The sequence below is a fragment of the Chroicocephalus ridibundus genome, chromosome 3 (assembly GCF_963924245.1).
Source record: "Chroicocephalus ridibundus chromosome 3, bChrRid1.1, whole genome shotgun sequence".
NCBI lineage: Eukaryota > Metazoa > Chordata > Aves > Charadriiformes > Laridae > Chroicocephalus > Chroicocephalus ridibundus.
Genome location: NC_086286.1, coordinates 129,661,632 through 129,678,281, shown reverse-complemented (window position 1 = coordinate 129,678,281; position 16,650 = coordinate 129,661,632). Strand labels below are relative to the sequence as shown.

Here is a 16,650-nt window from a genome sequence, read left to right as displayed (position 1 = left end):
TCCTTCTTGTAAGACCCCTTTAAGTACTGAAAGGCCACAATAAGGTCTCCCTGAAGCGTTCTCTTCTTCATGCTGAACACCCCCAAGTTTCTCAGCCGTTCCTCATAGTAGGGGTGTTCCATCTCTCTGATCTTTTTTGTGGCCCTCCTCTGGACCCACTCCAACAGGTCCATGTCTCTCCTGTACTGAGGACTCAAGAGCTGGACGCAGCACTGCAGGTGGGGCTGCACCAGAGCGGAGCAGAGAGGCAGAATCCCCTCCCTCGACCTGCTGGCCACACTTCTTTTGATGCAGCCCAGGATACTGTTGGCTTTCTGGGCTGCAAGTGCACATTGCCAGCTCGTGTTCAGTTTTTCATCCCATCCACCAGTACCTCCCAAGTCCTTCTCGGCAGGGCTGCTCTCGATCCCTTCATCCTGCAGCCTGTGTTGATACCGGGGGTTGCCCCGACCCATATACAGGACCTTGCACTTGACCTTGTTGAACCTCAGGAGAGGTCCTCAGGAGAGGAGAGAACCTCTCTCCTCCTGAGAGAACCTCAGGAGGACCCCATGGGGCCCACTTCTCAAGCTTGTCCAGGTCCCTCTGAATGGCATCCTGTCCCTCAGGCGTGTCAACCACACCATTCAGCTTGGTGTCATCTGCAAATTTGCTGAGGGTACACTCGGTCCCACTGCCTTATATCATTGATGGAGATATTAAACAATGCTGGTCCTGATACAGACCTCTGAGGGACACCACTCATCACTGATCTTCCAGACATTGAGCCATTGACCACTGCTCTCTGGATGCAACCATTCAGCCAATTCCTTATCCACCACATCATCTATCCATCAAATCCATATCTCTCTATTTTAGAGAGAAGGATGTTGTGGGGGACCGTGTCAAAAGCCTTACAGAAGTCCAGATAGATAACATCCGTACCTCTTCCCTTGTCCACTAACATAGTCACTCCATCAAACAAGGCCACGAGGTTGGGTCAGGCAGGACCTGCCCTTTGTGAAGCCACGCTGTCTGTCTCAAATCACCTCCCTATCCTCCATGTGCCTTAACATAGCTTCTAGGAGGATCTGTTCCATGGTCTTCACAGGCACAGAGGTGAGGCCACCAGGTCAGTAGTTCCCAGGGTCCTCCTTTCTACCCTTTTTAAAAATGGGTGCAATGTTTCCTTTTTTCCAGTCATTAGGAATGTTACCTGACTGCCATGATTTTTCTAATACCACGGAGAGTGGCTTGGCAACTACATCAGCCAATTCCCTCAGGACTCTGGGATGCATCTCATCAGGTCCCACTGACTTCTGTATGTTCAGGTTCCTCAGGTGGTCTCAAGCCTGATCTTCACTGACAGTGTGAAGGACTTTGCTCCCCCAGTCCTTGCCTTGAGGTCTGATCTGTTGTTACCAGTTTGCCAGTCGTGTTCATTGGGGAGGGTGCACTTTCCTTGACCTTCCTTTTCTGGCTGACATACCTATAGTAGCCCTTATTATTATTCTTCATGTCCCTTGCCAAGTTCAGCTCCAGCTGTGCCTTGGCCTTTCTGACCCCATCCCTACATAGCCAGGCAGCGTCCCTACACTCTTCCCAGGATACCTGTCCCTGCTTCCACTGCCTGTGTATTTCCTTCTTGCTTTTTAGTTTGACCAGCCATGGTCAACTCAGTAGATCTCAACTCAGCCATGCTGGTCTCTTGCCTTCCTTTCCTGATTTCTTACACATGAGGATTGAGACCTCTTGTGCTCTGTGGAAAGCATACTTGAATACCTGCCAGCTCTATTCTTCTGCCTTGTCCCTGAGGGCAGTTTTCCAGGGGGTCCTATTGACTAAATCCTTGAACAGCTGCAAATTAGCTTTCCTAAAATTCTGGGTCCTGACTTTATTCTTTGCCTGACCCATATCCCTCAGGACTGCAAACTCCACCAGTGCATGATCGGTGCAGCCCAGGCTGCCTCCAATCTTGACATCACCAATTAGCTTACTTGCTTTGCTGACCAACAGGTCCAGTAACACCTCCCTTCTGGTAGAGCTGTCTGTTACCTGGCTGAAGAAGTTATCCCTGATGCACTCCAGGAGTCTCCTGGATTGCCTACAGCTCACCATACTACTTTTCTAGCAGGTGTTGGGGTGGCTGAAGTTCCCCAGCAGAACTGCGAGCCTGCAAATGTGATGCCTTCTGCAGCTGGAGTAAGAAGGCTTCATTAATAGGTTCCTCTTGATTGTGTGGCCTGCAGTAAACTCCAACCACAAGGTTCCCTTTATTGCCTCAGTCTTTAATTCTTACCCATAAGCTTTCAACCTGCTTGTGGCTATTCTTCAGAGACAGTTCTTCACACTCTATTCCATTTCTTGATGTAGAGGGCAATGCCTCTGCCCCTCCTTCCTTGCCTGTCCCTTCTGAACAGCCTGTAGCCATCAATAGCAGTGCTCGAGTCATGAGATTCATCCCACCAAGTTTCAGCAATGGCAACTACGTCATAACTTTGTAGCAGCACAGTGGCTTCCAACTTCTCTGGTTTGTTACCCATGCTGTGTGCATTAGTGTAGAGACACTTCAGCTGGGTTGTTGGCTGTGTCACCTTTTTAGAGGAACACACAATATTACTGGTTGTCGTGGTTTTGTCCGGATTGTCAGAACGATAGATGGCCCTGCCCCCCACTCTCCTCAGAGAGGAGAGGAAGAGATAAGGAGATTTAAGAGTTTAGAAAAAGAACTAAACTACTTTAATGAAAATAATAATAAATAAGAAAATAGTAAATAATAATAGAATAATAAAAATTAAAGGAAAAAAGTATACAATATCTACAAAACCGTATCCAGCTCCCAGGATGACGATCGCGTCACCAGCAGATACAGGGAAAGTCACAGACTGGAGTCAGGGACAGACAGGAGCTGAATTCCGGAACTAGAGTCAGGAATGCTCAGATCAGGATCAAAGGCAGATGAACAGACAGGGTCCTCCTTAGACATCAGCCATTGAAGAACAAAGTAAGCCAGAGCCGCCTTGCCCCTTTGATCCCTCAGCTTTTACACTGAGCGTGGTGCAGATGGGATGGAATACCCTGTTGGTCAGTTTGGGGTCCCCTGTCCCATCTACTCCTCCCTGCAGGTGGGACCCCTCTACGCTTCTCCGCTTCCAACCCTTTAATGGGGCAAACAGCGAAGTTAGCCGACCTTGGTTGTTATAGCAATAAGTAGAAGCAAGAGCCTCTGTGCATACCGTTCCTTGGTATAATCAGGTCTTATCACTCTGAGAGTGAACAGTTTCTGAACAATATGCTGTTAATTTCAGACTTTAGTCAGTTAGAAGAGGCCCAGCTAAAAAGTAAAATTACAAATCAGAAAATTGATTCTGTTTTACCTCAAACCAGGACACTGGTGTTTCCTGTTGTCTCCTGTTACCTCAGGAGCCCCTGCCTCGTCTTTATACGACTTCAAATGTGCTCCAGTGTACCCAGCATGTCTCCGAGCAACAGGCTGGGGGCCCTTGATAGCACTCCGTCCCTCAAACGTTGGCATGTCGTCCCATGGCTTGTCACGGGTGAGCCTGATGTTACCGCCTTCCCCTTTCAAGTGTAGTAGTCTCTTGAGGGACTTTGGTGGGATGCTGTCTTACCAAGAAAGCATCAGGATGCCTGGAGAACTTCCTCTAAACACTTGTGAAGCACTAAGCATGGAGAATTAATTTTGGAATGACAGATGCTTGTTTAGAACCTCATGACTAAACGAAGTAGGAGTCTGGTGAACATAAACTAGCTCAACTAGAAGTTTTTAGGGCTTCACACATAACTCATTAGGTGACATTCTCCTGCTTTCAGTTACTGTCTGATCCTCATTTGAACTCTTTTAGAGAGGATAACTAGGGTGATTAAAGTGGAGTTTTTATTTTTGATTACAGTTTTTTTTAAATGGCTTCTTTAAACTAAATGTGTAAAGGTAGATTCAGTAAAGGCATGACTTTATAAATGCATTCAGTGGAAGATGTCAGGGAGGAAGAAGTTAAAGGATAACCGTTTTACTTTGCAACAGTATTATAAACTGTTCACAGAATTACACAATTGGTAAGGCTGGAAGGGAACTTCTGAGGTCATCTAGTTCAACCCCAGCGCTCAAGCAGGGTCAGCTAGAGCTCTTTGAGTATTTCATCTGTTGGTGTCTTCAAGGGGGATTGAGAGGACACTGGATTGTTTCTTGTGTGCACCAGAAGTATTTTATTAATGTGTACTTCTGCTTTTTCCTTAGTTGTTTGTGATAGCTGGGAAGATGTTTTTATGTGTAATTAATTGTGTGAGTTTGTCTGTGGTTTTTGAAAATCTTGAGACTGGCCACAGCTAGAGAAGGGGATGGAGAGCAGATGGATACATATAAGAACGTTAAAAACTTGCTGATGCAAAACATGGCCTGATCAAACAGGCCATGTTTGATTTGGCCTGTTTCCAAGCTCAGTGTCAAGTTGATCACTGAATTCAGGATGAGGAGACATTCTAGTAAGTGACATCCTCAGGAACCATAGTGGTTTTTGTTGTCCTCTGCTGCAGCGTTCTAGGAATAGCTGAAAGTTTTATTTACCATCACCCTAATATCTCTGCATTCTAGAGATTTTGACCAGCCAACCAAGTATAAAACCTTCCTCTCTTTCTGCTCAGCTCCTCCTTTTCTATCTGAAAAATCTTTCCATTTTGTGCATCCTTATATAACATCTTGCTTCTTCATTTCATATATTGAAATTTTCTGTTGCCCACTGCCTGCAAAGAAGTTCTAAGAAACAGCTTCTCCCAGTTGCAGCCAATTCTTTGTCCCAGATTTTCTCTGTCTGAATAGACTAACATTAAAGTTTACTATGTGATTGTCTCTGATCTGGCAGGAGAAGTGGTATTGCTTTGGTCGGAAAACTATGGATTTTGTACACAGTGGTTTTGTGATCGCTTGGGGAGTGTTTTTCTTCCATGCATTTTTCTTCTGCATTGACAGGGCTGCACAGGCAGCTTCACTAGCATAATGGGATACCTATATCATGTTAAAAAATGTGGGAAGGCTGCTTCTGAGCTGGAGAAAATGGCTATGAAGTGCCATCACTGTGGAAAAGCATACAGATCAAAGGCAGGACTTGTCTACCATCTCCGATCTAAGCATGGGCCGGTAAGTGCAAATTGCCATAGTTATCAGGATAGTGTGGTGGTACTTCAGCCATTCGGACTTGAGGCACGTGTAGGTTTTTGTCTGCTGCTTGGGTGGGTAATTAGGGATAGCAAATCTTTGCGTTTTTCTGTCTCTCTGGAGTATTCTGTCCTTGATACTTTGCCTCTAACAACAGCTGTTGCTGTTCTGTGACTGGGATGAAGTTTTCAATAAGTCACCATTGCAGCAGTAAACTTTCCCCAGCCTGACTTTTGCTGCATGGAAGAATGATGCTAACATGTATAACTTCAGATGCTTTTCTTTGCTCTTAAAAGAGTCAACATGGAGCAGAACAGACAGTACTATGCTTGTTGTCCATGATCGTTTTCTGGCAAATGATGTGATATCCTTTCAAGACCAGTGGCTGCAAGACACTCTCTGCTTGACCCTTACTGCTGTGACCCCCCTGGGTCATCTGGGGGTCTGTCTCGCTGGTGGGATGCACTTCTGTCCTATGTATGTGACAGTGAAATGCAGCTGCAGCAGCATTTTTGTGAGGCATTTATTCACAGTATTTAGTGTAACTGAAGTAGGAGCTGGTGAAGGAGGCACACCTTTTTTGGCCTTCATTGCAGGTCACTTTCCTCCATGAGGAGAGGAGAACAGAGAGCCTGAAGAAAATAAAACGGGAGCCAAATAATGCAGGCAGAGTTCAGAGGAGATCTGCAAAGGTGGCCATCTACTATCTCCATGAGCTAGCTGGAGAAGAGCTGGCCAAAGAGTGGCCCAAGAGAAAAGTTCTGCAGGACTTGATTCCAGATGACCGGAAGGTACAAGGCCTTAAAAACGCTATACAGGGTTTGAGTCTTTTCTTCACATCAGACGAGTCTCGCACTGGCATCCACCCAGTGTTGCCAGTGTTTAGTGGCCTGTGGAAAGCAATATTGAAGAAGTAATATCTTGTGGGAGGGGTCAGGTTTTGCTCCTCTGGTCTTAGATTACAGTATTGCTACAGTAGCAATTGCTGTGGTGTAAGTATTTTATCCAGGCAGGCTATAATGACTTTCAGGTCCTATTGCTGTAATTTTCAGTGGGCACAAGTAACGAAGGCAGTTATAGGCAGTATGTTGCTCACAGGTCATAGGCTGCACATCACTGCTACCATGCAGTGATATTTCGTATTTTTTCAGGCTTCAGAGTTTCCAAGAGCATCTTTTAGGCTGTAAGGGAAACCCAAGAGAAAAGGATGATTTATGCTTCTAATGGGACAAGTACATCTAGAGGAATTGTTCTAGTCAAAGTTATGGGAAGTTTTGGATTCTGGTATTGTGGGAGTTTTCCAGATTCAGTTATGTAGAGAGTCAGTGAGATGGGAAAAGATTGGTTATTAAGAGTTTGTCCGTTAAAATAGGAGAAGAAATACCACTTCTGTGTCTCAGCCTGGGAGAGGAAGGGACATACTTGGCACTATGCGTAGCCAACATTGTTTCCAGCTTTCAATTCCATCTCTTTATCTCAGCTGAAATATACTCGTCCTGGACTGCCCACGTTTAGTCAAGATGTGCTGTGCAAATGGAAAACGGAGATAAAGATGTACCGAAGAGTCCACTGCCCAAATCAGGTAATCCTTAAGTGTTTCTGAAGCCTCAAGGGGGACAGTTTTCGTCTGTACGAGCCAACAGCTTTCCACAGCCTTGAAACTGCAGTTTGTCTCTCTGAGGGAGACAAATTCTGCTCCATCTCAGTATGGTTGGTTAGTGTAACCAAGACCCTGCTTGGACTGTTGCTTTAGGGACGATCCCGCTGGGGATGTGTTTGTCCACTTCAGAGCCAGTAACTTGGTGTCAGACTGGTACAACTTTCACATCCAGCTGGGAGCTAGTCCATTTGAAAGTTTGAGCAGTGGAAAAATGACAGGCCCCTGCTTGTCCAGCAGTGTACTGAATGTAATTATAGAAGAATGGAGGAGTAGAGATGGAAATGTAAGAGTAGAGGGACTTTGTCTGGCACAGCGCTTGAGGTTTTTTTTTTTGAAAGCTGGAAATGGGCTACAGAAGACATGCATGGCACAGTCATCCTGGTCTAGGGATGCTTATGCACGTGCACTTAATTTCTTACAATCCCACATAGCAGTCACCAGTCAGATCCAGTGAGAAGAAATGGCCTCATTGGTGGAAACTATGGTAAGTGTGATGCACGTGATGCACACTGCTGGATAGCCGAGGGTCAGTGGTGGCTTCCATCTGGGTTTGGTGTAGAGACAATGCCTTCCCCCTGCCCTACATCACCCCCAGCACTCTCTCCGCAGTTTTCAGACTTGCGTCATTTCCGAGTATAAGAATTGCAACATAACGTTGTATATGGAACTGTCCCCAGAAAGCAACTGTCCTATTTCGCTGACCAGTAACCCAGAAGCATGTGTTGCACCTACCTCCTGTTTCGGGTCTGGGCTGTTGGCTGAGCATGATGTAGTATCCCGAGACTGATGCCTAAAGCTCCACATGGGGTGGGCCTGTAAAGTGCCCTCTGACTGAGACCGTTGATGTCAGATGCGGTACTTCTGCTCTGGGCCACCAGATGCACGAGCAGGGCAGACCCCTCTTATCCCTTTTGGAATTGTCTTCCAGACAGTAAGACTTTCTTGTGTAGGAAGAAGTGATTTCTTACTGGTGTTTTGCTGACATGCACTTTTTTTTACTGTTTCAGGGTTGTGAATCTGTATATGGCAGTGTCTCAGGACTCAAATCTCACCTTGGCACGTGTACTTTGGTTCGTAGCCTTCTGTACTCATTATCTTTTATACTAATAGCCTGACTGTCGCTGTCCGTCAGATATCTTCTTATTCAAGCTTTTGTCCTGACATCTGCTAATCCGCGTTCCTCACAGTTTGAGTGCTTCCTTATGTGCTAATGGGGCTGCCATTGCAAACACTGCTTGAGGCAAGGAGAGGAACCATCTTAATGGCACGCATTTTAATGAAATTGCAGTCCTACCTTTAGATTCACAGCTACAAGAGCATTTTTTCCAGGTACAGTGCTGGAGACATTGTAACATCGCGCAGAGCAGTCCTGTGCTTTGTGGGCATAACTGGTCAATAATGTCAGTGTTCCTGTAGCTAAAGCATTGTCTGGTATGAGTAAGAGTTTCTGTTTCTTACTGCTGGGTTATGTCTGAGCAAAATTAAAATATAATATATAGGTGTATCAGCCTTCTAGGTAGCAATTGGTGATGGATTTTTTTGTTTTGGTGCCAGGGTGACTTTGTTGCTGGTAAATACAAGTGTCTCCTGTGTGAGAAGGAGTTCATGTCAGAGAGTGGGGTCAAGTATCACATCAACTCCATGCATGCTGAGGTAAGGCAGGCAGAATGGAAGTCCTCGAACCCCAGATTGATGGAGGTGGGGAGGGTGTCTTGGGAAGGAAATGATGCATGCTTGCCCTGTTTTATTTTTGCCTTGCTCACTGCTGGGAATGGGATCCTGAACTCGAGTGGCCTTCATAGAATCATAGAATCATAGGGTTGGAAGGGACCTCTGGAGATCATCTAGTCCAACCCCCCTGCCAGAGCAGGGTCACCTAGAGCAGGTTACACAGGAACACGTCCAGGTGGGTTTTGAATGTCTCCAGAGTTGGAGACTCCACCACCTCTCTGGGCAGCCTGTTCCAGTGCTCTGCCACCCTCAGGGTAAAGAAGTTCCTCCTCATGTTTAGGTGGAACTTCCTATGTTCCAGTTTGTGCCCATTGCCTCTTGTCCTGTCCCCGGGCACCACTGAAAAGAGCCTCGCCCCATCGTCCTGACACCCACCCTTTAAGTATTTATAAGCGTTGATAAGGTCACCCCTCAGACGTCTTTTTTCCAGACTGAAGAGACTCAAATCCCTCAGCCTTTCTTCATAAGAGAGGTGTTCCAGTCCCCTAATCATCTTTGTAGCCCTCCGCTGCACCCTTTCCAGCAGTTCCCTGTCCCTCTTGAACTGGGGAGCCCAGAACTGGACACAGTACTCCAGGTGCGGCCTCACCAAGGCAGAGTAGAGGGGGAGGATGACCTCCCTTGACCTGCTGGCCACGCTCTTCTTGATGCACCCCAGGATGCCATTGGCCTTCTTGGCCACAAGGGCACATTGCTGACTCATGGTCATCCTGTTGTCCACCAGGACTCGATTTGCTTAAGCATAGCTGGTCCTATGCGTTGGTCTGGGGAGCAAGTGTCGTGTCATGTCACATGTCTTGTCCCAAGCTGCTGCTGCTCAGTTTGGCTCTTCAGCATTTCCCGTGCCTTTAGCCAGCCAATTGCCAAATCAAATCTGAATCCTCTGAGGCAGAGTGACACTTGAGGAGGAACATCGAAGAGCAGAGCTTTGTTAGGCAGCTGCCTTTCCAGATCGCACGTTTCAGGAAACCCTTGTCCCACAAGGCAGCTTTATTATAAGCACTGATAGGCTTTATATGGTATTTCCACCATCGGTACCAACCTGTTGCCTTCTAAACCCTCCAGGATTGGTTTGATGTGAATACGACTACCACCAAAAGCTTTGAGAAGCTAATGAAAATCCGGCAAAGAGAAGAGCAGAGGAAGCAACGGAAGAAACGTCCTTTGACCCGGGGCAAAAAGAAGAGAACTGGGATGCTGGCTACCAAGAAGGTCCCCACTGCAGGAGTTGAAAAAATGAGGAGAAGTAAGAGAGGTCGTCCACGACGGGTGGACAATGAGAGTGTGAGTAGTGAGGAGAGGGAGCCCCAAGTTGCACAGAGAGACGAATTTCCAAAAAACAGCCGCAAGCGAGGCCGGAAGTAAAAACCCTACAAGAAGAGGAGGAGTAATCCTAAAGCTTTTCAGTTACAAGCCCCACTTCTGTCTGGCTCATAACCCACAGCACTAATACAAGCAACTGAATGTCTTTTGGACTGTGACTCCATTCGACTCGGTGACCTTGATTTTGAAACTTGCCTCTGGTCCATTGTGAGAGACTTCAAACCAAAGCTGTGGTACACAGGCTGCCCCTCCTGGTGTAGTTCCCTTGGACAGTGGCACTAGTGGTGTACCCAGTGTAGTTCTTGTTCTGGTTACAGTCTCAGTTTGGGTCACATTAGTTCCTTGTTTAGTGGTTTCCAGTACAGCAGCTGTCTGTTTTGTCATCTTCCTCTGATGGGTGAGATCAGGGTTCTTTTTTAGCAGTTCTCCCTATAAGGGACTGATTAGCCCAGTGTTTAAGTCTCTTTAAGGGGGGAATCCTTTCTTGCACAGTACGCACACAAACTAAACAGCACTGTGCAGAATACAAAGGCTTTAGCTTGCCCTGTAACTGTCCTGTCTGTTGTCAGCAAGGCTGCCACAGAAGAGCAAATACCTTCCTAGCATGTGCTCCAGTCTCTTGCACAAGGCACTGTCTACTTCATACACTGATGTTTAGGCTCAGCACCAGACAGTAGCACCTGAGCTCTGGTCTGCTTGGAAGTGATGGGACATCATTGTTGCCCGTGTCAGGACCCCAGTATACCCCCAACATCTGTATTCTGTAGCACTGGGCATTGAATGTATGTAGAGGGTCTTCCAGCCCAGTGAGGAATAAATGCTCTCCAGCCTTTTGGAGATTCACTGGCCTCTCAGAGACCCCCCCAGTAGCTAATGTAATAAGATGGCGTTTGTGGGCTCTCTGAAGACCGTTTGTTTCAGACTCGCTTGGGAAACAAACTTGCTGCAAGACAGCGCATACCTACAAGAGCAGTCTTGCTATTGCTGAAACCCAGGTTCCATTGGCCTGCCTTGCTGGTGTGTTGTTCTTTGTCATGCCCACGCTCCCATAGTGTCCTTTTTTCTGCACTGTAGACACCACCTTTGTTGTCTTCTTTCACCTGTTTCTTTTCAATACTGCTTCGTTTCTGTGAATGACGTATATTGGCAGTGACTTCCGTGTGTGGAAAAGGTTAAAAGAAGAGGGTTCATTATTTTAAGTCACGTGTTGGCATGAACTCTGGATTATAGGGAGTATCTTCTTGTGTTCCATAAATGCAGCAAATATCATAGAAGCTAGTACGAAGCCGCAGCACAGGCAGTCCTACTCTGTCTTTCAGAGGATGGGTTCTCCAGAATTTCTTATCCAAAGACCCACTGTACGAGGAAGTTGCAAAATTGCAGTTTTGCAGGCAAGAAAATAGGCAGCTGGCTCCACGTTACCTCCCTGTGAATTCTCACTATCTAGCAAAGTCGCCGGTGCTGAAATTCACAGGGAAGCCGTTGCAGTGCCTGGTGAACAGGTGAGTTTATACATAGGTGTTATTACCAGAATAATCACGTTGGCCCGGACAGTGGGAAGCGTTGGGTGGCCAGGGTGTTCTCAAGAACTGTCTGTCTCATGTAATAAGCAAAGCACACCCCAGCTGAGCATGGTCTGTCTGTCATGGGGGTTAACACCTGCGTGGTAGTGAGGCAACGTGCAGTACTCCATGGTGATCTACGTGCAGTAGTCACGCTGCCTTTTGGAACCAGCTGTCACTGGATGCAGTGCTGCGCTGAAGGTATAAATACGTGGACTTCTGTGCAGGGTGTATTAAGGTTTGCGGTAAGAGGGGCAAGATCAGAAGACAACAAAATAAAATGTCACCAGTGCGCGAATGTGGTTTCTTGTCTGTTTGGTGTGTAGTGTTCCTGGTACCATCCCAACTTGCGCAAGACACCCCAGTCTGCCCACTTCGTTGTCCTGCATGCTCTGGACATGCAGTTCAGTTGTCTGCACCGTTTCTCCTCAGCACTCTACTCTACACAGCTGTACTTTGACCACACGCGTTTACTATGTTCCAGCCCAATAGATGGAATCGTAGAATCAGTTTAGTTGGAAGAGACCTTTAAGATCATCAAGTCTGCCCATTAACCTAGCACTGCCAAGTTACCACTAAACCATGTCCCTTATGGGCAACATGATAAACCCACAAATTAGAGGTTTTTCTTAGTGGATTTCAGTCTAGAGTCCTATTTAGAGTTACATCTACAACATACATCCCCACATAACGCAGCATGGGGAAAAAGTCATTATCCAACATGTTCGTGCTCCATCAGCATTACAGCAGATCGTTTGCTGGATTGGATCAAGGTGGTAAAAGGTGGTGGCACTGCTCCACCAGTGCAGTCCACTGCTTTTGAGGAGCGTGATGTGTTCAGGAGCACCTGCATCCTACTGTAGATGGACTAAGGCTGGCTACCCAGTATGACTGCAGCAACGCTCTGCTGCTCTGAAGGCGTGGGGAAAGTTAGTCTCAAAAAAGATATTTTAGTTGGGGAATTCATAACATCATGTGTATCTGGGTCTATAAATAATATATAAAACCAGCTAATTGTATTACAGCTTACTGTGCTAAGATTTAAGGTTCAAGCACCCATGAGTCTACTGTTCAATCCATTGTTAAGGCTTCAGTTAGCCTAACATTTTGCAAATTCAGGTCAAAATTCTGCCCTACAGAATCATAGTGGTTTGGGTTGGAAGGGACCTTCAAAGACCATCTAGTCTACTCCCTTTGCCACAGGCAGGGGCATCTTTCAGTTGAAGCCCTGTCCAACCTGACCTTGAACACTTCCGATGATGGGGCATCCACAGCTTCTCTGGGCAAATTACACCACCCTCATTGTAAAAAAATTCTTCCTTATGTCCAATCTAAACCTCCCCTCTTTCAGTTTAAAACCATCGTCCCTTGTCCTGTCACTGCAGGCCCTGGTAAAACGTCTCTCTCCGTCTTTCTTATAAGCCCCCTTTAAATACTGAAAGGCCGCAGTAAGGTCTCCTTGGAGCTTTCCCTTCTCCAGGCTGAACACCCCCAACTCTCTCAACCTTTCTTCACAGCAGAGGTGTTCCAGCCCTCTGATTGTTTTCGTGGCCTCCTCTGGACCCGCTCCGACAGGTCCATGTCTGTCTTGTGCCCCCGGAGCTGGACACAGTGCCTCCTCCAGACAGGGCAGCATGAGAGCAGAGTAGAGGGGGAGAATCACCTCCCTCCACCAGCTGGCTGTGCTTCCTTTGATGCTGTCCAGGATACGATTGCCTTTCTGGGCTGCAAGCGCACATTGATGCCTCATGTCCAATTCTTTGGTATGCCCAAGTCCTTCTCCGAAGGGTTGCCCTCAATTCACTCATCCCCCAGGCTGCATTGATGTTGAGGATTGCTCTGACCCACGTGCAGGACCTTGCACTTGGCTTTCTTGAACTCCATGACATTCACATGTGCCTGTTCCTCAAGCCTGTCAAGGTCCCTCTGGATGTTATCCCTTCCCTGCAGGTAATGAGGTGCACCACACAGTTTGGTGTCATCTGCATACCTGCATGCAGCCCCCCTGTCTGCATCATTGATGAAGATACTGGTGCCAACTCACATCCTTGAGGGACTCCACTCATTGCCCCAGCAAATTTGGCCTTTCTCTTATAAATTGTATTTGAGCGAGTACGTATTTAGCAAGAGATCCAGGGTTTTTTTGGGGGGGGAGTGATAAAAGAGACCAACTAGAACTCGATACTTGTTCCTGTGCTTAATTACACTAAAAATGACGTGTCTTCTCATTTGAACTTTTTTTAATTTCAGCTTCTGCATCTCATATTGCTGAGTCCTGGTAACTTAAATAGCTTTATGGTATCAGAAATTTCTTCCTGCATATTTGTAGTCATAATTAACTCCATACATAATTTGCTGTATGAGCTAAAGACACTTGCTAGTCTCAGTCAAAATAGGTTTTTCTTTTATTTTCTTTTTTTGTTGTTGTTCTTGTTCTTTGCTGATATATGTTGATCTCGGTGTATTTTTGGCTTTTTAAGTCCAGAGGGAGGAACCAGGAACCAACTGCGGTATTCTGTAATAGTCTGGTTTTCGTAGAATACAATGATAAGGTTACTCTGCTCTTAGCTACCTCTTTTTTCCCTCACCCACTGCTTCATTATACTGTTTACATTCATTTTGTGAGTTACCCTCCAAAGCGCATTTTTTAGTTGTTCTGAAAATGCATCTGAGGGCCCATTTATTTTGTTTCTAGGAATTCAAGTTAACAGGGTTTAAGGGAGACAGCACATGATGAGCTCATCTGTCCTTTCTAAAAAATTATGCAATATTTCACAGAGTTACTCTAGCAGAGACCTTAATAATTGTATTTTTTGTTGAGAAACTTTTCCAGAAAACTTTGTTGTATAGTCAGTCTTCATTGCTTTCATTTGTCATCAGCTTTTTTAATCTGTGGATTTTCTTTGCGATTGTTTTATAAATTCATGAACGTTCTTGATAAAAAAGCCGAATAGCTGCAGACTCTGGGATTCTCTAGGACAAATCCTTATCTACAGTCATTTACTAACTAGCATTTAATGTGCTCCACCAATATTTGTATAGCATGTGGGGCCAAGAGCAATGCATTTACAATGTCAGTAGCTACTTTTACCAACCCGGACTTGTAATTAATTAAAAAAATAATGTTTACAGGAAACTGTTCTTTGTGAAGCCACATTGGTTGGTTTTACTTATGATATCCTTTAATGTCAACTGTTCTGTTGGTTTGCCTGGGAGATTTCAGACTGATAACCTGTACTTACACTGACCACGCAGCTTTTAATTCTTTAAATACTAGCACAACATTAGAGTTTTGTTTCCTTTTTTTTTTTCATGGCAGAGGAGAGTGAATATCTTGTTGTTTGGAGGGTTGTTTTGGTGTTTTTTTATGTTCTTAATCCTCAATGATTTCCCCATTGTCCATGAATTGCTGAAAGCCAATAATAATAATTCAGAGAGCTTTTCAGATTACTTAGCATCCTTCACTGCAAGTTATCCGGTGCTGTAGTTTTAGAGATGTTTAAGCTGTTTTAATGGTGCCAGAATGTCAAAAAAAATGGAGCTGTTCTGTCAAGGTTTGAGGAAGCGTGAAACAGGGGACGCACCTTATGCAGAGACAACAGCAGCAATTTGTCATTCCTTTCGGCTTGAAACAGCCCGATGGGAGCGAAGGCACTGCAGCACATCACGCACATAGCTATATAGCTATATTGGTATGGAATACATCCAGCTTCTTTTTTCAAACCTCCATTGGTGAGGACACCATGCCTTCGCCAGGCAGGCTCTTCCACTGCGTCATTTTCCCTGCAGTAATGTTATCTGTAACTGGGATGTTTCACTGTGCAGCTGCAGTGTGTTCAGGAGCGGGGCCAGGGCCTGGGGCCAGCTTTTGGGGCAACCTGGTCCGCAGTACTTGCCCAGTGACCTGCATGATGAGCATACGGCTGGAGCGCTGGCATCACCTTGGGACACTTCACGACTCTGATGCTCATCGTGAAACCAACACTAAGCGTGGCATTATTTCCCAGAGTGTTGCTTGACTCTGAAGGCCAGCTGTCTTCAAAATTAAGTAGGTCATTTTCATAATTAAAATACAGCAGGGTTAACATTGAGATTGGGGGGGTGGTGACAGTTATATTGGGCAGCTACACAGCTCCACTGAGACATTAATTAGTGCAGTGTCCCTTTTTATGCATGTTGTATCAGGTCCAAAATCCATCTGAGTTATGCGCAAAGGTCTTCTAAATATCAGAGGCATTTGTTTTTAAAAAGTGCAAGAAGCAAGAGCTTCAGAAGCAAGCCTCCCGCCTTTCTTCAGAAGCAGGTAACAAAAGACAGTTATTCAAATAAAGCCTTTTTTTAAACATAGACTGACCATAAACAGAAACAATCCTAGTGATTGCTGGGTGAGACAGAACCAGATAAAAGGATAGGAAAACCATGGCCAACGTTGTCAGGTTTCTTTCCAGCTCCTCGTGACCATGGCGGGCTCTTGACCCCTGCAGCAGATGCTGGCCCTTACCTAAGCTGTGGTGGACAGAGAGGCCTGCCCTCACAGAATCCCAGACTGGCAGGGGCTGGAGGGGACCTCTGGAGATCACCCCGTCCAACCCCCGGCCAGAGCAGGGTCACCCAGAGCAGGTGGCACAGGAACGCGTCCAGGCGGGGTTGGAATGTCTCCAGAGATGGAGACTCCACCACCTCTCTGGGCAGCCTGTGCCAGGGCTCTGCCACCCTCAAAGTACTTTAAAAAGTGACACTGCCATGCATTAAACAGGATGGTTGTCTTGTTGGATGTTTGGGGAAGCATTTGGAGGAGACATTTGGCATTTTCAGTGGAGTGAGGCCACTGGGGGAATCCCGTAGGGATCCACAGTAACACTGTTCTGTTCAAAATTTTCCCCACAATCTAGGAAGTGAGTGGACAGGGACTAAGACCAGGTTTGAGGATTACATAGAGCAGTAAAAACTGAAAGGTAACCACAAAGAAATGCTGAAGCATTTTAGAATACTAAGTGGTTGGGAGATGGAAGAGCAGATGAAATTGAGTATTATGACATTACAGTAACCTCTGTACGTGCCCTTGCAGCCCTCAGATTCCTTCAAAGATGGTTTGAATTTCACCTGCTGAAAAGATTGCTGCATTTAAAATGGGGATAACGTGACAGCCTGCAGGAATACTTCACAATTTACTGCTAAAGCGAGCTGTATATTGATGCTCTTTCCTCTTCAAAATGTCTTGC

At 46.0% G+C, this 16,650-nt stretch overlaps 1 protein-coding gene across 3 annotated transcripts in view; it reads left to right on the top strand.

Annotated features, from left to right (window-relative positions):
* Positions 1-14,717, top strand: part of ZNF512 (zinc finger protein 512) — a 30,080-nt gene extending 15,363 nt beyond the window's left edge. For all 3 annotated transcript variants that reach the window (XM_063330901.1, XM_063330902.1, XM_063330900.1), the window contains 6 exons: positions 4,967-5,134; positions 5,749-5,943; positions 6,633-6,734; positions 7,820-7,882; positions 8,367-8,465; positions 9,609-14,717. In XM_063330901.1, coding sequence (XP_063186971.1) covers positions 4,967-5,134; positions 5,749-5,943; positions 6,633-6,734; positions 7,820-7,882; positions 8,367-8,465; positions 9,609-9,908 — 927 coding nt within the window. In that variant the 3' untranslated portion in view covers positions 9,909-14,717. The remainder of the gene's footprint in view (positions 1-4,966; positions 5,135-5,748; positions 5,944-6,632; positions 6,735-7,819; positions 7,883-8,366; positions 8,466-9,608) is intronic.
* The last annotated feature ends 1,933 nt before the right edge of the window (positions 14,718-16,650 follow it).